General features: G+C 37.9%; 2 protein-coding genes across 3 annotated transcripts; both read left to right on the forward strand.

The window, feature by feature from the left end:
* Positions 1–215: 215 nt before the first annotated feature.
* On the forward strand, positions 216–12,028 carry LOC107770000 (mechanosensitive ion channel protein 10). Of its 2 annotated transcripts, none has more exons than XM_075246792.1 (6): positions 216–453; positions 1,129–2,373; positions 2,512–2,632; positions 3,285–3,578; positions 3,658–3,860; positions 11,568–12,028. In XM_075246792.1, exons 2-6 carry the CDS (start codon positions 1,424–1,426, stop codon positions 11,827–11,829), a joined length of 1,830 nt encoding a protein of 609 aa, XP_075102893.1. In that variant the 5' UTR covers positions 216–453; positions 1,129–1,423; the 3' UTR covers positions 11,830–12,028. The 2 variants fall into 2 exon arrangements, with proteins under 2 accessions (XP_075102893.1, XP_016444741.2); XM_016589255.2 differs by having other exon boundaries at positions 302–2,373; positions 3,658–3,701; positions 3,816–3,860.
* A 1,511-nt stretch (positions 12,029–13,539) lies between these two features.
* On the forward strand, positions 13,540–14,102 carry LOC107769998 (uncharacterized). The gene has a single exon (XM_016589252.2). The coding sequence runs from the start codon at positions 13,616–13,618 to the stop codon at positions 13,973–13,975; it is 360 nt and encodes a 119-aa protein (XP_016444738.1). The 5' UTR covers positions 13,540–13,615; the 3' UTR covers positions 13,976–14,102.
* Positions 14,103–14,876: the final 774 nt, after the last annotated feature.

Below are 14,876 nucleotides of genomic sequence, written 5' to 3' on the forward strand. Positions count from 1 at the left end.
ACTTTTCAGCATAAATAACTTTTAAGCAAAAAAGTAATAAGTTGAGGTTGCCCAACTTTTTATTTTTGGCTTGTTTTAAGGAGTTTTTAATTTATTTTAAGTATTTTTTGATTTTGTCAAATACAAAAAAAAAAAAGCTAAAAAAAACGTAAAAATCAAGTGTTTCATAAACATTTTTTTTTGTTTCAAAGAACTTTTCTAGCTGTCAAATTGTTATTGTCCAAATACTACTACTTTTTTCAGCCAAGGCTCTGAGCAATTGCCTTTTTCATTCCACTCAACCAGAACCAAAAGTTACGTGGCTTAGTTCAAATATTTCTGGTGTATATGTCTCCCCTCCCCAAGTAGTTGTTTTCCATTAAAATATGTGCCTCTTCTTCCACTATCTTCACCTCCTCTCGATATCACTGCCCCTTTTCTTGAAAATATGTCTCTCTCAGTCTTATTTTTCTTGTAAGTTCTATTTTTTCTTTCTCCTTAGTTTATGCAAAAACCTTTGTCTAATTAGGATGCCCTTGTATTACTATATTCACTTCAACTTGTACAATGGTTGTCTAATCTTTGACTCTGCTTCTTTTTAGCTGTTCCCCCACTTCCCTTTTCTTGTTTTGTAGCAACTGGCGTCTGGAGGTTCTTTTATCATTTTGTGTTTTCTGGGTACAAACCAGATTTTCATTTTACTGTAGTAAACTCACTGATTCTATTGGGTAATTCCAAAAAGTTTGTATCTTTGCTAAAACATTTGTTGCCTTGTTGTTCTAAATATCATCAACGCAGCTATCAGAATAAATATAATGAAAGATTCTTTCTAACAGTAAGAAGCACAGCACACGCACCTCTATATTTGGATGTTTTAATGATCTGTGTGATTCATTATTTCCCTTTGAACGTGTTCATCTATCTGCAACCTCAAAATAATCTAACCCCCCCCCCCCCCCCAAAAAAAAAAATTGATCATCACTGAGAACATAAATTAACAAATACTTTAATGAAAAATCAAAATAGATATTGAAGTAAAGGTGTCAAATTTAAGGTGAGAAAAAAAAAACCTTGTGGCCTCTTTCAATAAACTTGACAGCAAAGAGCTCTTTGGTTTTCAGTGAGTAATTCCTCACCTGAAATTGCCAGGTATAGTCCAAGCCTAAGCCCCAACAAACCACCCAAAATCCCCACCACTGAAACTCTCGCTCGGCGAAAATCCCTTGCAAGATGTACGTATTCGAGACCTAAATCAAGATTCGGCGAACAATCTGTACCTATTGATGCTAACATGTTTAATGAACAAGCTGCTGAGCAAAGTGCAAGTTCCCCCAATAGGAATGTATCTAACCATGCTTCTCCTACTGCTAAAATGGGTTCCAGTAATACATTTAAAGAGACAACAAGAACGGTGTCTATATCAGTAACCCCAAGAACACCATAAATGGCATCACCAGGTGGTTTTGGAGGAGTGGATGAAGATGAGGAGATATATAAGAAAGTGAGCTCAAGGAATAAGTTGAAGTATAACAGAGTTAAAGCAAAAGTTCTGATTGAATGGCTGCTGTTTCTTTGCCTTTTAGGATGTTTACTTGCTAGTTTATTGGTAAACAAGTTCTATAATTGGAAGCTTTTGGATTTGAGGATCTGGAAATGGATTGTCCTTGTTATGGTGACCTTTAGTGGCATGCTGGTTACTAAGTGGTTTATACATTTTGTTGCCTTGTTGATAGAATTGAACTTTTTGTTGAGGAAGAAGGTGTTGTATTTTGTCTTTGGTTTAAAGAAAAGTGTTCGAGTTTGCATTTGGTTTAGCTTGGTTCTTCTCACATGGGTTCTGCTCTTCTCACACGAGGAGCGGTCACGTACCGCTGAGAAGGTTACTGATTTTATTACCTGGACTAGTACAGCTTTGCTTATTGGTGCATTCTTGTGGCTCTTGAAGACTTTGCTGCTAAAGATTTTGGCTGCCTCCTTCCACGCAAACACATTCTTTGGCCGGATTCAAGGGTCAATCTTTCATCAGTATATTCTACTGAGTCTATCAGGACTCCCAATTATGGAGTCTGCTCAGATGTTGGGGAGATCAAACAGTGCCAGTCAATTTAGTTTCCGCAGAGCAAAGAAGGGAAAAGATGGGGAGGAAAAGAAAGAAAAGGCAGTGATTGATATCAATAAACTTCATCAGATGAAGCGAGAAAAGGTCTCTGCATGGACCATGAAAATGTTAATTGATGTAATATCTAACTCAGGACTTTCCACTATCTCTGGCTCGATCGGTGAGAATGACTATGATGCAGCATGTGAGCAAGCAGATAAAGAGATCACCAGTGAATTGGAAGCAATAATTGCTGCCTATGACATCTTCAGGAATGTCGCACCGCCTGGTTCCAAGTAAGAAAACACTGGCATTAGAAGCATTACTTTTGATGTTTTAATTTGTCACATTTCGAGTAAATATCCTGTAACATTTACCTCTCTTGATTCACATAACCTCATGCTACTTTTTCCTTTTTTTTTTTGTCTGTGTAGGTGCATTGATGAGTATGATCTTAGGAGATTCTTGATAAAAGAAGAGGTTGATATTGTGTTCCCCATGATAGAAGTGGCAGAAACTGGACAGATTGATAGGAAATCATTCACGGAATGGGTGGTATGCTCACAACATACTCATTTTCCTGGATTATGCCTGACAAAGTGTTGTAAAAAAATTTAAATTGGAATAACTTTAGGCATGATTTACACTAGATCCATTTTGTCTGATATTTAATTGCCGACATAAAAGTAATTCTAGACATTTTTCTGGTGATTAGGGGAGCACTAGAGCTCTTCTTATGTCTACGTAATCATATCATGCAGTTGAGCTTTAGAATATATAACTGCTTTCCTGCAAGCACCTCAGGAAACAGGAAAGCAGCCATCTAAAGTGACATATGTTGTCTGCTGGTGTAGATGGTCGAACATACAATTTGTAGATGGCAAAAGTTTGAGTCCTTCCTAGTGACTTTGCTAGGTGCATGGTTGATTTTCATGAGACAGTCTCGATTGAGTATTTGTCATTTTTGGCATATCAGTCATTAGAGGCGGATCCATGATTTAGTGTTTATGGGTTCCTGCAACAACTTCGAGTAAATTTGCAATAGTAACTGGGTTCACATTCAAATATTTATAGATATTTAGTGAATTTTTTTAACACATTTACACTGTTTGAACAAAAGCTATTGGGTTCACGTAAATCCGTAGGTCGCAAGGTGAATCCGCCCCTGACAGTCATTTGTCATTTTTGGTATATCTATGTCTTGTAGGTTAAGGTTTATCAAGGACGCAAAGTTCTATCACATTCTTTGAAAGATACAAAAACTGCTGTGAAGCAGTTGAACAAGGTCGTGACATGCATTCTGGTTGTCGTAATAATCATCATATGGCTCCTTTTGGTGGGAATAGCGACTACTATAGTGATTGTCTTTCTGTCGTCACAACTCGTGGTAGCTGCTTTTATTTTTGGGAATACTTGCAAGACCATATTTGAAGCTATTATATTCGTATTTGTGATGCATCCTTTTGATGTTGGTGATCGATGTGTCATTGATGGTGTTCAGGTAATTTCTGCTTATTGCTTCTTCTAGCTGTTTTGCATTTTTCTTTAATGATTCTCACTTTTATGTTGCAAACGGACAGATGATTGTTGAAGAAATGAATATCCTAACCACAGTATTCTTGAGGTTTGATAATGAAAAGATATTCTACCCAAATTCAGTTTTGGCCGTCAAGCCAATCAGCAATTTCTACAGAAGTCCTGAGATGGGTGATGCCTTTGAGTTTTCCATTGATTACAGGACACCTGTGGAAAAGATAGGAGCTTTAAAAGAGAAAACAAAGAAGTAAGTAGAAAATTCCTCTCATCTTTTTCCAGCATCTGTAGTAAATTTTCCTTTGGAAGTTATTACGACAAAAGCACAACATTCATAATTAAAGATATATATGACTTTTGCAGCACTTTGTAAGATATCTTGATACGGCTTAAGTGAATCCAAATGTTAAAGCTAGTCTAGCTAGAATCTGAAAATTTACTGTTGAACATTCATCTAAAACCCTCCATTTCTCGAAATGTTGAAAGCTGGGGTTTATTACGATAACTAGGGTCCTTTCCAAGCCCCGAGCCTAACCTAGTGCAGTTGGATCGTACATATGTCCAAGTGCTCCCTATGGGTCTATTCCTTGGCAAAATTCATGAAGTACTAAAAAGATTCAGTAGATAATTGAATCTCAATTCCTATTGTCTAACTTAATGTATGAAGTGATTTTATACATATATTGTGAATATTCACTAGTTTGCGCAGAAATTATAATGCATAAACTGAGTGAAATTTCAGAAAAATGACGTCATGCATAACATATACGCCATAGCTCCCGGGTAAGGACCTTCAACCTAAGCCAAGATCATATTCTCCATGCCCCGGTTTATTGCCCATCCCTAATTGATGACATGCACTTGTAGTATAGGGGTGTCTAATGGAATATTGATACAATTCACAAGTCGTAATTGGAAGAGACAATACTGGAATAATAACTTGGACATGTTTCTTTTCTTTGTGGCAATTTTAGGAGTGCACTGCCCATCCCTGGTAGTATAAGTGTTGGGAATAAACCCCTTACAGAAATAATATTTACAGTAATAAAATCGGAATAATTACGTAGCACCGAGATACGGTAATTAACAAGAATAAAATAGTGACAACGACACCAAGATTTTTACGTGGCAAACCCTTTGAATAAGGGAAAATACCACGGCCCCGAGAGGAGCAACTGATATCACTATAGTAAGGAATTTTACACTTTGTAGGTCCGAGTAAAATACTCCAAAGACCACTACAACACTCAAAAGAAATAACCCTCTTTTGATATTCTCACCTCACTACAATATCGCTCACTCTCTATTTTTCTCACAGACTATTTTCTTATACCTTGTCTGTGAAACCTCACTCTTTCTTTCTCTCTTTGTTGGTGTGTGTTCTCATTTTATAGCCGAAGCCTCACTCTCTAAAGCCTACTATATTTGACAATTTGCACACTTTTCCTTCTTTTTCTTTAATGTTGACAATTCAACAAAGTTGGCTACCAAATCAAAGAAATTCAACAAAGTTGGCTACCAAACCAAAGAATTTTTTTTAGGCTCATGCCTATTACTTCCAACCAAGAGGTGTTGAGTCCGAGTCACCCCAAGAGCAAGGTGAGATGTTCTTGGAGGGAGGGAGCCGATGGTCTATCGGAAACAGCCTCTTTACCCCTGGGTAGGGGTAAGGTCTGCATACATACTACCCTCCCCAAACCCCACTAATGGGATTATACTGGGTTGATGTTGTTGTTGTTGTTGTACTTGCCTATTACTTTGGCTTTTGAATGAGATGGACTCCATCAATCTCTCCCTCCAGTCTCGTTCATCTAGAGGAGGTAACACTGTCTTCTAGTTTGAGTGCATGCCGATAAGTTCTTTGCATAGTTCGAACTTGTCTCTTGGTACCACCTTGGTCAACATATCAGCAGGATTTTCACTCGTGTGAATCTTTTTGACCTGTAAAGATTCATTCTCCACCTGCTCACGAATCCAATGATATCTCACATCTATATGCTTTGTTCTTGCATGGTACATTCTTGCTCAAGTCTATTGCACTTTGACTGTCACAATAGACGACATACTCCTTTTGATGCAATTCCAGCTCTTGAAGAAACCGCTTGAGCCATACCATATCCTTGCCAGTTTCTGTAGCGGCAATGTACTCTGCTTCAGTTGTTGAAAGTGCAACACACTTCTGCAATTTAGACTGCCATGATATAGCTCCCCCTGAAAATGTAAACAAATATCCAATAGTGGATTTTCTATTGTCAATGTCACCTGCCATATCAGCATCTGTATAGCCCTTCAAGATTGGATGAGATCCTCCAAAGCACAAACAATCTCCCGTGGTACCTCTCAGGTACCTGAGTATCCACTTGACTGCTTCCCAATGTTCCTTTCCAGGATTTTCAAGGAATCTGCTAACAACACCAACTGCATGAGCAATATCAGGTGCATACCGTTGCATACATTAAGCTTCCGACTACTGAAGAATAAGGAACTCTAGCCATGTTTCCTTTCTCCTCCACTGTTGTAGGACACATCTTCTTGCTTAACTTTAGATGACTAGCAAGAGGTGTGCTGACTGGCTTAGCACTATTCATGTTGAAGCGTTCCAGTACACGTTCAATGTACTTCTCCTGAGACAGCCAAAACTTTCTGCTTGTTCGCTCTCGAACTATCTTCATACCCAGAATTTGTTGTGCTGGGCCCAAGTCCTTCATATCAAATGACTTGGACAAATATCCCTTCAACTTTGCGATCAACTCCTTGTCTTTTCCTACAATTAACATGTCATCCACATACAACAACAATATAATAAAGTTATTTTCAGAAACTCTTTTGAAGTATACACATGGATCAGAATATGTCTTTGTGTAAGTTTGACTTTTCATGAATGAGTCAAACTTCTTGTACCACTGCCTTGGTGCCTGCTTTAACCCATAAAGACTCTTATTCAGTTTGCACATCATGTGTTTTCTTTCAGCTACTTCAAATCCTTCTGGCTGCTCCATATAGATCTCCTCTTCCAAATCTCCGTGAAGAAATGCAGTTTTCACGTCCAACTGCTCCACTTCAAGATCTAGGCTAGCTGCTAAGCTCAAGATTGTTCGAATGGAAGTCATTTTGACAACAGGTGAGAAAATTTCGTCAAAATCAATACCTTTCTTCTGTTCGAAGCCTTTAATCACCAATCGAGCTTTGTATATGTTCCATCTTTCTTGATTTTAAGGACTCACTTACATTTAAATGGTCTTTTACCCTTTGGAAGTTCAACCAGCTTGTAAGTGTCATTTTTCAGTAGAGATTCCATCTCTTCTTGCATGGCTTTCATCCACTGGTTCTTCTCTGGAAGGGGCAACACATCCTTAAGACTTTCTGGCTCCCCCTCATCACTGATGAGGACATACTTTGTGGCAGGGTACCTGCATGACTCTACCCTTGGCCTTTCTGATCTCCTGAGAGGTTTAGGTTATTTTTCCCTGAGTGGGGTGCTCCACTTGCTCGACATCATCATCAAGTTGCTCCCACTGCTCAATAACCTCACCAGGTTGCTCCCCCTGCTAGGCAACCTTGTCGGTCCTACTTTCTGCTCTTATGAGATTGTTAGAAGTAGAAGGAATAGTAACAAGATTAGGAATTATACCATTCTTGGCCTTCTCTGGCGTATCGTCAGCAGTTCCAACTTCACTTTCTCGGAAGACTATATCTCTGCTTCTGATGACCTTCTTCTTTACAGGATCCCACAATCTGTATCCGAACTCTTCATCTCCATATCCGATGAATATGCAAGGAACAGATTTATCATCTAGCTTTGTTCTCCGCTCCTTTGGTACATGTGCAACAGCTCTGCAACCGAACACCTTCAGATGCGAGTAGGATACTTCCTTGTTGGTCCAAACTCTCTCTGGGATGTCAAACGCCAACGGAACTGATGGACTCCTATTGATCAGGTAACAAGTTGTCTGAACTGCTTCACTCCAGAATGACATAGGCAGTTTAGCCATTCTGAGCATGCTTCTCACCTTCTCCACAATGGTGCGGTTCATCCTTTCGGCTACGCCATTGTGTTGTGGGGTTCCAGGAACTGTGTTTTCATGTCTGATCCCATGACTCGAACAATACTCTTCAAATTCCCTTGAAGTGTACTCACCTCCATTGTCACTTTGGAGACGCTTTAGCTTTTGGCCTGTCTCCCTTTCCACCCTAGCATGAAATTTCTGGAAAACTTGAAACACCTGATCTTTGGTTTTCAAAATATAAACCCATAATTTTCGTGAAGCATCATCAATAAAAGTAACAAAATATTTGTTACCGCCCATCGATTCAATTTCCAATGGACTACAAACATCAGAATATACCAAATCAAGCATATTTAATTTTCTTTCAGACGATGTCTGAAATGAGACTCTATGTTGCTTACCAAATAAATAGTAGTCACAAGGTTTTACCGTTGTACCTTTGGCATAAGAAATGAGTAATTTCTTGGCAAGAATCTGCAATTCCTTCTCGCTCATATAACCCATTCTTTTGTGCCACAAATCTGCAGAAATCTCATCTTGTGCCGCGTTAAATTCATCTTGGCATATTTCTGCATTTGTCCTGTACAACGTGTCACGAGCAGCTCCCTTTGCAATCACCAATGATCCCTTGGTGAGTCTCCACTTTTGATTTGCAAAATAGTTCTCGTATCCATCTCGGTCTAAAGCAATTCCCGAGATCAAGTTCATCTGCAAATCAGGTACATGTCGCACGTCCTTCAGAACCAATGTGCATCTGGCATTTGTCTTGATACAAATGTCACCAATCCCCGCAATCTTTGAGTAACTTGTGTTACCTATTCTCACAAGGCCGAAATCACCTGTTACATATCTGCAAAAAAGATCTCTTACCGGTGTGGCATGGTCAGTGTTGTGAAGAGCGTGAAGCGAGGAAAAGCGACAACCCCCATTTCGCTTAAAGCGAGAAGCGAAGCGAGTGAAGCGAAATTTAAAAAAAAATTAAAATAAATACTGCATAGACAACACATGTAATTGTAAGCAAATGTTCATCAATACTTCAATGTAAAAACTAAAGAGTAGCATCAATTAAAGCACAAAATGAGCATCTTATTCTTCTACAAGATTATCAAATTCTTGTATTCCACTATCATTATTATATTGCTCGTCATCTTCTTCAACTTCTTTTTCATCAACTAGGAAGGGCAGTATTGGCATCAATTCTGAGAAAGAACCGAAGGTAAAAAAGGCAAAATATGGTTCTGTTAAAAACTGGACAGAGAAAGAAGAACCGAAGGATCGACATCAATTCTGAGAAAGAACCGAAGGTAAAAAAAAATCGCCAGCATTTCGCTGCTATTTGGACGTTGAAACAATGAAAGAAAAAGAAGAAGAAGAAGAAGAAGAAGAAAAATCCTCACCTACCTATTGCTGTTGAATCTCTGTTGAAGACTTGAAGTTGAAGTTGAAGTTGAAGTTGAAGAAGAAGAAGAACCCTAGTCGCCTTTTAGTCGCCTCTGTTGAAGACTTGAACTGAAAACCCTTCGTTTTTAATTAAATAGCCTAGCTTCTGTTTAAAACAAAGAAGCGCCCGCTTCCATCGCTACGCTTCGCTTGGTCGCTTCTCACTTTTTAGCGGGTAGCGGTCGCTTTTTAATACCTGAGTTGCTTCACATGGGGGAAGCGGGTACTGCTTCGCATCGCTTCTCGCTTTAAGCGAGGAAGCGACCGCTTTCTCTAACACCGGGCATGGTAAGATGCTACTGTATCAACCACCCATTCCGACTCTGGACCTGATAAGTGCATGGAATCCTCTTCCTCGTTTATAAAGAGAACAACATTATCATTGTTTTGTACCATGGCGGTTGTGTTGTCGTCATTCTTCTGGCCACTAGTTTCACCTTTGCCCTTCCTTGGATTTGGGCAATCTCTTTTGAAGTGACCTGGTTGATCACAATTGTAGCAGTTTCTAGCTCTTGATTTGGATCGGTTCTTAGATTTCCCACGAGTTTCGGATCTACCATAGTTGCTCGAACTCCTTTGATAACTCCTGCCTCTACCTTCTGTGATGAGAGCTTGTCCTTGATTTTCAGGCTTCTTTCTCATCTTCTCATTGAGTAGAAGAGCCTATGTGACATCTTTTAACTCAATGGTAGTCTTACCGTGCAGGATGGTTGTTGCTAGATTATCGTACGAAGATGGCAACGAGTTCAACAACAAGATGGCTTTATCTTCTTCCTCGATTTTCACTCTGAGATTGGCGAGCTGTGTGATTAGTTCGTTAAATACATTTAAATGTGACAAAAAATTCGTACCTTCGCTCATGTGTAGGGCGTATAACTGCTTCTTCAGGTACAATTTATTTGTTAGCGTTTTGGACATGTATAGGCTTTCCAACCTTGTCCAAATGCCACATGCGATGTCTTCATCAATGATGTTATTTACCACATCATCTGATAAGTGCAACCTGATTGCACTAGCAGCCCTTTCATCCAAGTCAGCCCAATCCTTAGCTTTCATGGTATCAGGCTTTTTGGCATCAACATCTAGTACCTTGTGCATCTAGGCTTTTTGTCATGCTACCTCGTACTTTAGTCCGGGCATTTTTGTTTTTCACCGAGTATAGTACTACCGACAGTGAATAGTATTTATGTGAACGAGCAGAACTTGTGCTCTGATACCAGTTGTTGGGAATAAACCTCCTACAGAAATAATATTCACAGTAATAAAAGCGGAATAATCACGTAACACCGCGATACGGTAATTAACAAGAATTAAAGAGTGACAACGACACCAAGATTTTTTACGTGGAAATCGCTTTGAATAAGGGAAAAAACCACGACCCCGAAACAAGCAACTAATATCATTATAGCAAGGAATTCTACACTTTAGATCCGAGTAAAATACTCCAAAGACCACTACTACACTCAAAAGAAATAACCCTCTTTTGATAATCTCACCTCACTACAATATCACTCACTCTCTATTTTTCTTACAGACTATTTTCTTATATTTTGTCTGTGAAACCTCACTCTTTCTTTCTTTCTTTGTTGGTGTGTGGAAATGAGAGTTGAAGCTCTACTTTTATAGCTGAAGCCTCACTCTCTAACGCCTACTATATTTGACAATTTGCACACACTTTTTCTTCAATGTTGACAGTTCAACAAAATTGGCTACCAAACCAAAGAAATTTTCTTTAGGCACTTGCCTATTGCTTTGGCTTTTGAATGAGATGGACCCATCAGTAAGGGTGTCAACTGTAATGCTGATATGCTTAATATGTTGTAGTTGGATGAGTGAAACAATACTGAACGTTTAACATGGACACGTTTCTTTTCTTTGAGGCAAGCATTTTACTCTGAAGAAACAAATCCATGATATGCCTCTTATATATTCTCTGAGATTCCCAACGCAAAGGATCTGAATGAAACTAAAGCACATAGGGAAACTGAGACAAGATGAGGACCTTACTCCCCGTTGGTGGTGGTTTGGACTGACAGGAAGGGTGATTTCTGGAGCATAATCTATATCTTGTTATATCTTTTATTGATAGTTTTTACTTTTTAATGTCCACGTGCAACTTGGTCGAGAGAGATAAAAGGTAGATGTTAATGCGTTGTACATGCGGAGTAGGATTCTTTCTGGTTACTGAAACACCTTGAATTTAAAATTTGGCTTAGGCTTTATTCTCCAACAAATACCATGAATTTGAAATTTGAGCTTAGGCTTTATTCTCCAAGAGCAATCAGTTTAAAGTTTAGAATTTGAGAAAGCATATTACAGTTTGAACACGAGTCGTTGACCAGTATTCTTTTCATGGAAAAACTGATTAACCCTGTTCAAAGACAATGCAAACTCGCAACTACGTGATGTAGATAAGGATATCTTATTGTATAAGTTTTGCCCTATACCTTGTAATATCATTCATTTTTCACTCAAGTTTTTGATTTTCACCTTTCTTGTTGAATTATCAGGTACTTAGAGAAAACTCCCCAGTATTGGCATCCTAATCACAGCGTGGTGGTGAAGGAGATTGAAAATATGAACAAAATCAAAATGGCACTCTATTTCAATCATACTATGAACTTTCAAAACTTTGGTGAAAAGAACAGACGAAAAACTGAGATGATCCTTGAAATGAAGAAAATGTTTGACGAGCTTAATATAAAATATGATCATCTTCCCCGGGAGGTTCATCTTCTCGATCAAAGAGCAATAAGTGGGAACACTAGATGACTTTATCTTCAGTTCACAAATACCAGTAATTTTAGTATGTGTTATTCCCACCACAGTAGGTTTTTCTTAAACATTTGTTTGACCAATGAACTCAGAAGATGAAGTTTTACTCCCGACTGTGCACTGCTGAAAGTTATGTGTACTACATTAAACAATATTTGTAACATAAAAGTTTCATCTGCAAACATTTTGTGTGGAAGTGAGTACAGTTTCTGTTTGGAGGCTCTTAGTAACATTGTTGATGCAATTTTACAAGGGCCTTTAAAGGAATTTATGCTTGTTAGTTGTGGCAATTTCTGCAAGAAATGATTCTTTGTGATGTTTTAATGTGGTTAAATATTGAAAGAGATTTTAATATTTAAAATCTCTTTTTGAGATGGATGACAAAACGCCAAAAGCAAACTTAGCCCTTGCGGTGAACTTGTGTGAATAAAAAAGCCAGTTCATTTATTTTGTATTGGTAACATTTTGGCGATGACATAGCTAAGTGGTAAGGCAGAGGACTGCAAATTCTTTTCTCCCCGTTCAAATCATTCTCCAAAAAAAAAAATTAATCTCCTTTTTTTTCTCGACAATCGACAATTATTTCTAATAGCTAGAGAGCACTTCACAAAATCCGCTTTAACACTAAGTGAGATCTTTGAAATTCAATTAAAACACTACTGCGTGGGTAAGAATATAAGAATTATAAGTGAGACTTGGGTGTATAAGTATCAAGTGTATTTAGTTGTCTCACCTGAGACTTGGGTGTATATATCTAAAATTTGTATTTTGTAATCGGAGCTAGAAATTTTTCTAAGAGTGTTCAAATTTAAAAGAAATGAAAAAAAAATTCTCAATAAAGGATGTTCAATATGTGTTACATACCTTTAAAACGTAATATTTTACCTCTGTACACAGTATAATTTTTCGAGGAAGGATGGTCAATTGACCACCATTATGACCATGTGACTTGCCACTGTCTGTAATGCATCTGTTGAGCAAGTTCTTCCTATTGCCTTACCATCGTTGCTGTCTCAAAGTTTTTGTTCAACGTTTATGGTTACTTTCCAATTTGAATTGTTGTCTCAGTTTCAATCATAAACTTATATCTATGCACCTCATGCTAAGTTAAATTACAAAATTATTGTATAAGTTTGAGTCACCTTAAGAGCAAGACGGGGAGTTCTTGGAGGGAGGGAGCCGAGAATTTATCGGAAATAACCTCTGTCCCAGGGTAGGGGTAAGGTCTGCGTACACACTACCCTCCCCAGACCTCACTAGTGGGATTATACTGGGTTGTTGTTGTTGTTGTTGTATAATGTCAAACATGTATTTTTTATGGATAATAATTTTTATAAGTTATACTCATCTAAAAAGATGGTAAGTTATAAGCCACTTAATTTTTTTTTATTTATGATGCCTACATTTTTCTTTACCAGTGACTAATGAGCTGTTAATTTTTCAGTTATCTTGGTTGAAATTTAAATTGGTTTTCTTTTTATGTGAATACCTTAAAATCTTCTTACAATACCAATGAACCATATTGTCGTACTCTTGTCTTCACGAATGATATTCTTTCATTCCTCCATATAAGACTCATCAAATCTTGCTGGATAACATTATCCCCTATAAGATGGCTTAGAAGTTGCCACGTAGGACAAATATAGATTGCCACGTAGGCAGAAAATCTCGACTCTCCACCTCTTATTTCTCCTTTACCCTATGCAAAAACCATTCTTTCCTCCTCTGTTCTATTATCTCTGAGAAATCTTAAAGAAAGAAAGATCAGAAAAAAGGGGGAAAAATGGCTTCAGTTTGCATGGCTATGCCAATGACCAAAGCAAGCCAAAAGAGGGTTACACCAGCCTCAGATGCTTTCTTTAAGCCATTGCCAGTGAATCCATCAAAGGCAGTGTTTGTGAACAAAGTCTCAAAATCAAAGCTTGAAATATCAGCTTCATTGAAGGAGAAGGCAATTACTGGGCTAACAGCAGCTGCTTTGACAGCTTCAATGGTGGTTCCAGATGTAGCTCAGGCTGCTGAAGGACTTTCACCATCTTTGAAGAACTTCTTGCTCAGCATAGTGTCAGGTGGGGTTGTGCTTACTGCCATTATTGGAGCTATTGTTGGTGTTTCCAACTTTGATCCTGTTAAGAGAAGTTAATTTAAGCCTTTCAATGTAATGGTAAATCTGTTAAGTTTCTTTGTAAACTCTCTCTCATTCTAGTTTGTACTACTGTATGTGCGAATACTCTTTATCAATGGATTTAAAGCATTTTGAATTCAAGAAATGATGACTTCAAATTGTGTTCACATTGCTAGTTCAACAATAAGTGCAGAGGTGACTTATTTGTGATTCTTCATATCCTATTTGTGATCTTTCTCTGTTCTGAGTAGATTTTATATGTTTACTGTGTAAATAAATGGATAATTATATATAAACGTTCATAACAAGTGAGATTAGTAAATAAAAGTAAGTCAGATTACCTATTACAAGCTGTTGAGCATCACTCATAAAAACTTTATTTATACTTTCAGCATATATAAGTTAAATCGTTCTGAACACCACACCCTTATAATGGATGCGTTGGTGTGAGGAGGAATTGGATAGTAATGTCACTTGCCATATCTGGAATCACTTGATCTAATCATACTCTAGTCTTGTAAAATGGAGTATTCACGAGTGATTTATCATCCGAAAAGATGGCCTGTACATGACCGAAAGTTGGAACATGAGGCGCAAAACAACCCCATCAAGGCTAACCTAGGTTGCTCACAGAAACTTACTTTGAAACCAAAATGAACTTGTGGATACAATGTAAATAAGTTTCCTTAGAGTTTAGTGCACGTGTATGAGGTCCAAACGTGCAATTTTATATACCGATACTTGTTCTTCTAGTGTTAATACAGTTAAGGAGAGTGTTGGAGAATATCGTTCGATCTTGTTTCTTGATTGAGTAGAAAAATGATATACAAAGTTCCTTCTCTTCCACTTTGTATCTCTATGATGGTTAAATCTCCATAATAAAGGGACTTCTTTTGTAGTTTCGATTGGATGCAGTTGT

Source organism: Nicotiana tabacum, chromosome 23 (genome assembly GCF_000715075.1).
Source record: "Nicotiana tabacum cultivar K326 chromosome 23, ASM71507v2, whole genome shotgun sequence".
Taxonomy (NCBI): domain Eukaryota; kingdom Viridiplantae; phylum Streptophyta; class Magnoliopsida; order Solanales; family Solanaceae; genus Nicotiana; species Nicotiana tabacum.